The sequence below is a fragment of the Coffea arabica genome, chromosome 3c (genome assembly GCF_036785885.1).
Source record: "Coffea arabica cultivar ET-39 chromosome 3c, Coffea Arabica ET-39 HiFi, whole genome shotgun sequence".
Lineage (NCBI taxonomy): Eukaryota > Viridiplantae > Streptophyta > Magnoliopsida > Gentianales > Rubiaceae > Coffea > Coffea arabica.
In genome coordinates, this window is record NC_092314.1 from 43,259,045 (window position 1) to 43,268,336 (window position 9,292).

Sequence of the window (9,292 nt, forward strand, 5' to 3'; positions counted from 1 at the left end):
GATTGGAGACATTTTGCTTTCTCTTGGATTTGGGCCTTTAAGGGCGAGTGGACTATTGAGCCCAATTACCAATGAAATTTCAGTTTGGACTACACAAATTGGAATCTTCTTCCCCTTTTTTTTCTATTATTTGGCAGGAATATATAGACGAAAAAAGAACAAATTTAATAGAAAGTTCGGAAGTTTACTAATCAAATGTTGCATACATGCAAGGAGATTTTTTTTTTTTACTTCCTAATTCTTTGAGTTCTTGATATCTAGCTATGAAGGTTAAAAAAGAGAAGGTTTTAGTTTTTCTCATGCGTAATTTTTTTTTTTTGCTAAATCAAAAGAAATAAAATAGGTAATTTCTCGAAAAATATTGAGCAGTCAAACGTGTAAAATACAGTTGAAATTTTTCTCAAAAAAAAAAAAAAAGAAATTTCAAGTGTTTTACTCGCGAAAATTTTGTCTAGTCAATTCATTTTTCTCCATTTTTGTCAACTGTTTCTTGAAAATTCTTGTACATAGAAAGGGAAGTAAATCACAAGTTTATTTGACAGCAAACGACAAATGGGATTTTTGAGAAACAATTTCCTTTTATTAAACTCAAAATCTCTACTAATTCCAAGACTTATTTGACACAAATGGCACCATCATTTTGCAATTTAACATTTTGGCAGTGCAGAAAATGTTCCACTCAGCACATTTCAACCTGCTCAGAACATCTTCCAATTGCATACAAAATTTTACCATTGTCAATTTACCACGTTAGCTGCTCACTGATTGAAGATAAAACAAGAAAAGAATAATACATGAGAGTTAACAGAGTTCAACTCGTTAAACATTACATGATTTTACAGCTCCTCCTTCAGTTTGAAGATACAAAAAAGCAATTTAGTGGTTACCAGAAAGAACTACTGAACAATAGTAGACTCGGATGTTGTTCTAGTTTCTTGTTAAATGAAGAAAGAAGAAGAAGAAAAAGAAACCTTATTACATTTTCTTCTCTTCTTCTTTATTAGGTACAAACTTATTACATTTTCATTCACTACAACCGTTTCTACAACTCACTTCTCTGTATTTCATCTCTTGAGATGTAGCAGTATGTTATCACCTTATTTAACCCAACTGTTGCTGCCAAATTTTACCATCATTTACGGCCGAGCGCCAGCCAAGTTATGCTCTGAAGATACTTGGATTTGCAGGCAATAAAGCTGCTGCTTTCCTCAGGTTTGCTTAAATCCTGCAAGCAGAACGTCGAAAAACAAAAGAGGTAAAAACTAAAAATAAAAAGCATGCATTCATTATAGTCAAATATCTGGAATCTCCACACATGTTCTAAGCAAGCACTTGATTTAATATGCTTGACACCAAGAAATCTCCAGTTTAATGCACATGCAACTCTTTTGACCTCTTCACTCTTCAACTCTTTTGCTTATCAGTGCTATTCAGCAAAGCATGAATAGGGGCAAGTAGACTAGTACATGTTTCTTACAGCTTTGAAGGCCCAAAACCATAAAAGGGGAAGGTAACGACAAGGCGGATGAAATGTCCTCAAAATTCATTTTACGAATTCAACATAATTACACAATACATGCTGTGTTACTAATTACGGTAAATTTCCAGAAGCAGATATATAAAGCTAAGAGCAGCCCACAATTTCTCCTTTCATTTTTTCATTTTTTGAGCAGGGCTGTTTGGGATGGAAAAAACAATTAGCAGTAAAACCATACCAAGGAAGCTTAAACGTGTCCTTCCACCATCCATTTTTTGAGCAGTTGGCAACAATTCTATCCATGCACGCAATGACCTCTGAGAAAGTTGGTCTCATCACAGATTCTGGACTCCAACATTTTTCAATCAACCTTAAAAAAAAAAAAAGAATATGTGGATCTTCGTAAGCAGTTTAACAGATTCCCTACATCCACTCCTCAACCATAAGTGATAATGCAATTCAGGTTGCAAAAAGATATACAAGAATATCAAAGTTGTAGCTAACACCTCATTCTTCTATTATAGCACAAAGGCACAGACTGCTAAACTTTTTTTTTTTAATCATCTTATTGATCATGAAAAGATCATTACAGCGGTAAACAGTACCTATAATACCAGCTTATTGACAATTACCACATATTCTATAATGCCAATTCAAGATGTTCATTATACAAATACATAATTAAGACTCACTCTCTTAGCTCTGAAGGATAATTTCTTTTTGTCTTGAAAGTTGGTCTCTTTCCTTCTAAACACATCATTTTAGCCACCTCTTCAGCAGGCTTAGGATGAAAAGGTGGCACTCCCTCCAACATCTGTCATGAATTCAGAAACAGAAACAAACCAATTACAAATTATTAATCATTTCTAAAGGAAATGTCAATCTAAAAGCCAGACTTTCAATAAATGTCAAAGTTAAATGGCAGAAACTTATAGGAGGAAGAGAAGGGATGAAACAGAACGCAATGAAGACTTGACGCTCCAAAATCATATTTGCACTTGGGACAATCCATCAAAAGATGCACAGAATCAGAGCACACATGAAAAATATCTATAACACTGTAAACTTTTCAGGTGTCAGAATTTTTTTTTTTTAAAAAAAACTCTTCTTATGTCAAGATCTGTTATGTAATAGTATCTGCAATATTGTGAAAATGGTTGCTGCAGATGTGAGATAAGCAATGGAGGTCAGTGCTAGCATGTAGTTAAATACCATATAATCTCAAATGGGTAAAGTGTGAAGGAATCTTTAAGGCACAGCACCCCCCCCCCCCCGGGCCAAAAAAAAAAGAAAGAAAAAAACTTTTTAAGAATAAAAGAAGGAATCAGAACTTGAGATAGAAGAGGTCATTCATGAAGACATGAAAAGCTCATGCACCATAACAATGAAGTAAAAAGGTTCTTGAGTGACTTCGGAGTGCATATGACTCAGGGGCAAATACATGGTACCAACACCAAGCCTGCCATCCCATGAAGAGTCATTTGGGGGAAGATGCTTCCAAAGAACCAACTGTTTCGTGTGACAAGTGGTTCACAGAATGCTATCAGATATTATGTTTCAGTGAAGCAGAAATAGTGGTTGATGTGGGATGGTAAATGTGGTGAAGACGTCCATCTTTTAGCCTGTGGATCGTTGTCCCTACTTTCCACAAGGAGAGACCATTAAAAAACATACTTAGAAGCTAATCATTTGGCAACGTCACTGTAACACATGGAACCTATTTGAAACTGCAAGTATAATTAGTAATTTAAGGACTATTTCTCAAATTAATTGTTCATCTCCCTGAAATAGTTTTGACTTTCTACGTTTAAAGATGTAGACTTACTCACAGACTATAAGGTCAGAGCAAGTTTCTAAATTGTGTGCCAATGGTGTCTCATCAATTGTATTTATGTTAATCTTCATCGAAAAGGAAAAGGAAGCATGGAAAGCTGTATTTAAGGTTCACAAAGCAAGGCCAAAACTGTCCAATTTTCAAATTAAAGCTTTAATGGAGTATGGGAATTTTAACAAGAAACAAGTAAACACCAAGTGAACGCATAAAGCAAAACAATAAATTTCAACAAGATATCTTACAAAGTTAAGAAGCATTCAGACCTCAAACTTTTAGATGAAGATTTTTTTAAAAAAATTAAATAAACAAAAAAGAAGAGAGAGAGAGAGAGAGAGAGAGAGAGAGTATACCTCATAAAGCATCACACCATAGGAGTAAACATCCACTGTTCTATCAAATATTTCATCCTTGTAAATCTCTGGCGCAGTATACAAACCTGCAATTAGAAAGGATAATTGTGATACTTAATTGAGAAAAAGGGCCTTTTTCCTCTAAGGCACATTTGGATATTAATTTCTCTCCGTGCAATCATGTTCCAGACGAAACAACTTCCCTATATAGTATGCTTATCTTGAAATAAATTTCCATTTGGACTCGTGCTTTACAGAGGGCATTGATATAACTAGTAGACTTTCTGAGAATTTACTTGCACGGTCAATGATCTCAGGATGCAGCAATTTTGCTCTGTCAGGTGAAATATTTGACAATCTGATCAAACCAAAACCTGCAACCTTCAACAGACCTCCACAATCCAGCAAAATATTTCTGGCACCTTACCAAAAGTTTCAAATATTAATACCAGTGTGCTTCTCAAAGAATTCAATCAGATAATAGGATCACACCCTAAAATTAACTAAAGCATTTAGTTGCCTTACTTTGGCTTTAAATCGCAATGAATTATCGGGTCTGGTTTACATTCATGAAGATAATTCATGCCCCTGCTAAGAAAACCAGAGCAAGATGTTACAGTACAAACTGGATATGGATCCAAATGTAAAGGCAACTATAACAGGACAGTAAATGAAATGCGAGGGAACTATTTTTCCTTTAAAGTTCAAAAGCAATTGTACATGATGCAAAGTTGCACTTGCCTGGCAATATCGAGAGCAAGTCTCAAAGCTTTGGATGGACTTAATCGCCCTTTTTTTTGAAGATAGCAACCTAAATCACCCTGTCAAAAGAATGGCTTATGATCAATGTCAATCTCATATCCATAGAAAGGAAATGTAACTGGCAACACAATTCACTCTAGTTTATAATTGTAATTTGGGAATGACAGCGTTGACATTTCAAATCTACTCCATATTCCAGCGCAGAGGAAAACAATTTTGTACACTGGTACAACCAAAATAAGTTGATGGAGATATGGTCTAATGGCTCAACCAAATTTCTGAAAAGAAAAATGCATGAGCCCCAACAACCGAATTTCTGAAAAGAAAATGCATGGCTCAACCAAATTTCTGAAAAGAAAAATGCATTAGACACATGTACTTACTTTGTGATACTCTAGAAGTATCATCATGGGTATTTCTTGTGTGACAGCCCCAACAAACTGAACAACATTGGGATGCCGAACCTTTTCTAACAACGTCAACTCATGTCTGAAAGCATTTCTGCAACATGAACATTTAAAGTTCAAAACTAGACCCATAGCCTCCAAGCAACTTAGAACATAAGCAAACAATTACAAACTGCAACTCCGAAATGGACTGAATAACCAAACAGCAGCACAGTAATATATCATGTCCAAGAGCAAAGGTGAAAAATACTAATAATCAAATAAAATTTGGAAAGGATAGATTAGTTCTTAGAACAGGAGCTGACTTCAAGGGAAAAAACACGTAAAGAAAAGTGAATACTTAGCAACACTTCCAACCAAAGCCAAGGAAGACTATGAACTCGCCAGTTATACAGAACTTGCCAAAGACTGAATTTCTAGCTCTTGAAAGAGCCAGTAATTAGCAAAGACCAACAACCAAAGATTTTTCCAATGGCATGTATAGGTTTGGGAAGAGTGATTGTATAGTTGGGATAGGTACATTAACAATTATAATTATGATGCAATTAGAGAGGCAAAGAATTTAGCCTAGCAGGTTATTTGCCATTATAAGTAGTGCAAGCACAACAAATCACGTCTTCTACGTCCAAAATAGGATAGGATATTAATTTGAAATACAACAATATCGGCTTAGGAGCAGAGAGGGCCAACAAAGAACTACAATGGGATCTGATACCATCATCAAGGGAAAAACAGGTTGCACCTGACCTGATAACTCAGACCTAACAGTTTTATCATCTCTAAAAGAGAATGAGTACCATGTTTATTTATTAAAGTCAACTGCTATCAAAAAAATACATTCCTACCAATTGTTTTGTCAGGCATTGAACAGAAAAAACTAAAATTTGAAAGATGGGTAGAATTTGAGGACATACATTATTTCAGGGTCTGAATGGCTATCCTTGTCAAGTATCTTAACTGAAACTTTTGTGCCATTCCATTTTGCTACTTGATATGATCCCTGTCCAAAGTTGTGAGTCACAATCAATTCACTGCAGCAAAAAGGGGCCAAAAAATTGTTTTGGCAACAAACTATAACGTGACCTAGTTTCTAACACAAGCAAAATTTTGAAAAGAATAGCTTGCAAGTAGAATAATCCAACAACATCTGTTAAACAAAAAATTAACACCAAAACTACCCTACACAGAATGGAAGTACATGCAAGTATGGATATTGCTACGCCATACCAATCTATAGATGAGAATTTGAAGTTTAACTTTTCCAAAAGGAGGTTTTAGCATATGAGGGGGAAAAATTACCTTGACACATACATAGCTGAAATAAGGATTAAGAAATCAAGAATCAGATTAAGAAAGAAATTGCAGAAGGCACTGACGAACTCAGTAACATGTGTGTTTGGATAGTAAATTATTTGAGATAATTTTGTGAAAAAATACTGTAGCACTTTTTTGATGCGATGTATGTGAGATAAAAAAGTGATTGAAAAATGTGTTGATGATGCAAGCAAGTCAGTTTGTGTAAATAAGGTGAAAATAATGTGTAATCCAAACAATTGTTTTTCTTTAAGCTTTGGAGAGAAGTTTGTTTTACAACCAAAGAAACTGGAATTTTGTCTTCTCTAAAACATCAAAAGTAATCCAGGCTAGATTTAATTGATAATAGCTGCCCTTTGACTGAAGAACTAGAGTATTGAGATCCTTCATTAGTTCAATAAACCAGATTAAGTAAATGTTTTAGCCAAGACTTTTAAGTAATTTGTCTTATTTGTTCTGTCAAGTTCATACATCTCACTTCCAGGCTTCCCAAAAATAAATCAAATTCCAAAATAGCTTTTAGAAATCATCTTGTTCTGGAACAATGGTTGTAAAAGGTAGCCTCTGTAGCATATTAGTGCGGTACAGTCATCACCAAAAAAAAAAAAAAAAAGGAGTTGATGCGAATGGGGACATTCGTATCAGGAGTGCAATACAGTGCTTACTCTCAAGAAAGCTTGAAAATATGGAGTTCTCACTCCTGAGCGATCCAAAACAATTCATACAGGATTACACTATCGTTCAGAGAATTATCAGCAAAGCCTATTCTACACCTAAGCACTTTGGTAATAAGATTCATCAAAACCATGACGACCATTTGAATTTCAACTAGTTACATTCAAGCTTCATAGCTTCAATTACCTCTTTCTGCAGATTCAACACTCACAGAACACTAAGAGATACTACGTAACTAGTGACCAACTCTTTTCCTTAAAGCTTTCACGAATGCATGCCTAATCCTCTCATTTGATTTTTCAACATATTTCTTAAAACCTCCATTAGTCATAAATTCAGAATTTTGAACCCAAAGAACCGTAAGAAACTGACTTTCTTTTGCTATCTCATATCAATTTTCAAGAACTTATGCAAGATGATATCAACCTCACCTACTTGAATAGCAAAAGCACTTCCAATAACCTTCTCCGAAGCTAATTCACTATGAGATTTAGTTTTTCTCCATGAAAGCCTCAGATAGATGCAGACACGACAGTGAGCATTTCTGGCTGTCTGACAGACCTCGTGATGCAAAACAAAGTAGTTGCTAAAAACCCACTACAAGGTAAAACAATTAATGCATACTTGAAATTTCTCACATTGAGCATTATGCCTCACAGGCAAAGAATGATTAGCAAATAGAAAAATGAAATGAAACTTGCCTTAGAGATACCATCACTTCTCCGGATTTGAATATCCATGGGATTGAGCTCATACTCTGGAACTTCCCGAGGATTAGAAACAGTCATTGGTGTCTTTCTGGTTTTCTAGGAATATGGTTCACTTATATCAGTAATCAATCAGAAAGGAAATTCTACGGAAAGAGATCTAATTTGCACTTACCGGAGCTTTGGCTCCACGGGCCTTCAAAACATTGTAAACTTCATTGTTCCCATAGTATTTGGCATCTGCTGCGGCCTGTCACCATGCAGAACTCTTACAAAATGACAAGCTGAATAATAGCAACAAAATAATTATTCATTCATCCATTCATTTGCTCCACAGAAAGGCCACTGCTTTTGCTTGTTATGCATCATATGCTTCTTCCTACCAACATTCAATTTCCTGTTTTACCAAGTTAACTGCATCAACTAGGACAATCTTAGCAGGGAAAATGTTTGCACAATCTGCACGTGTTGAACAAGCACAACATGCACCATTTACTTTTAAAAGTTACACTCTCAACCATTTATTCAACATGCCAACTCAAACCAACGACAAAATAGCCTCCATTTCTCAAATATTAGAAAAATCTTGGAATTCTTTGCCTAATTCACACAAACACTCACATTTGCTTGTACCAAAATCGTCACTTTACATTATTAACAACAACAATCAGGAAAATCAACAAATCAAAACATCAAGATTTATTCAAGAACAAAAATTCCCGCACAATAAAAAAAAAAAGAAAACAATGCACCATCCTAAAACAAAACAAAAGGAAGCATAGCACCAAACTATGGTAAATTATCTACCGTGCTGCCCCATCGATCACGGGCATCAATATTAGCCTTTCGACTCAACAAAAGCTTGACAACATCCGCATGTCCTTCGCAAGCAGCAATATGCAGAGCAGTCCTGCCATCCAAATCAATACTGTTAACATCAACCCCTTGATCCAACAAATCCTGCAGGCCCTCGACATCTCCTTTACAAGCCAAGAACAAAAGCTGCATTGTGGAGTCCAAATTCTCCGGCACAGACAAGCCGTCCTCGCTCGTCGGACTTCTCCTGATCGGATCAAGCGACGATTGGCGTCCGAAACTGAAGCGCAAATTATTCCGCCTGGGATCCATCGAATTCTGCCGCCGAAAACTGAATTTCCCGCTTCTTCTCAACGACCCAGTTGAGAATTGCCTCGATATTCCCCGCTTCAGCTGCGCTGCTAAATCCATTTCTGTAACTGATTGATCCTAAATTGAACTATTTACTCATTTAGTTTATTTGGTTTTTGAGAAAGGCATAATGTCGTGGTTGGCTCAATGGATCGAGAGCTCCCCCGCTCCCGATTGCGAGCTGGGGGAATAGGGAAAGAGGAAGAAAAGGGAGAAATGGAGAAGAAAATGAAAGCCAGAGAAGAAAATGGAGAGGCTGAGGCTGATCGAAGAGGAATGAAGGAGGAGAAAAAGAGGAAAGGGGTGATAAAGGGTAGATTTGGTGGGGTGAGTTGGTATATCGCCTGGATCGACTTAGCGAAAAAGACGTTACTTTTACTGCCTTTTGGCTTTGCGGGGGAAGATCATTTTTGTAAGATTGTGTACAATTCTTTTTTTTTTTTTTTTTGAAAAAAAAATTATATGAAAGTAGTGCGCCTTCTTGCTATTTAGTGAAAATTGCATCAAACATCCTCAAATTTTGTGGTTTGACATTTTTTGTCCATCACTTGTGAAATTTTGTGGTTTGACACCTTGTCAGATGAAACGAGGGATGGGAA

The 9,292-nt window shown here is 36.0% G+C and overlaps 1 protein-coding gene across 1 annotated transcript; it reads right to left on the reverse strand.

Moving 5' to 3' along the window:
- Positions 1-795: 795 nt before the first annotated feature.
- LOC113735157 (integrin-linked protein kinase 1) lies at positions 796-9,067 on the reverse strand. The gene is made up of 12 exons (XM_027262123.2): positions 8,334-9,067; positions 7,702-7,776; positions 7,521-7,625; positions 5,745-5,830; positions 4,807-4,924; positions 4,403-4,482; positions 4,187-4,249; positions 3,958-4,076; positions 3,662-3,747; positions 2,170-2,291; positions 1,716-1,847; positions 796-1,225 (listed from the first exon to the last, which is right to left on the reverse strand). The coding sequence occupies exons 1-12, from the start codon at positions 8,751-8,753 to the stop codon at positions 1,219-1,221; spliced, it is 1,413 nt and encodes a 470-aa protein (XP_027117924.1). The 5' UTR covers positions 8,754-9,067; the 3' UTR covers positions 796-1,218.
- Between the last annotated feature and the right edge of the window lie 225 nt (positions 9,068-9,292).

Coding starts and splice junctions, on each gene's coding strand:
- LOC113735157 (XM_027262123.2), bottom strand. CDS start 8,753: ATGGATTTAGCAGCGCAGCTGAAGCGGGGAATATCGAGGCAATTCTCA. Junction 7,777..8,333: donor GTGATCGATGGGGCAGCACG/GTAGATAATTTA, acceptor GCATGGTGACAG/GCCGCAGCAGATGCCAAATA. Junction 3,748..3,957: donor TGAGATCATTGACCGTGCAA/GTAAATTCTCAG, acceptor TTCTAATTGCAG/GTTTGTATACTGCGCCAGAG.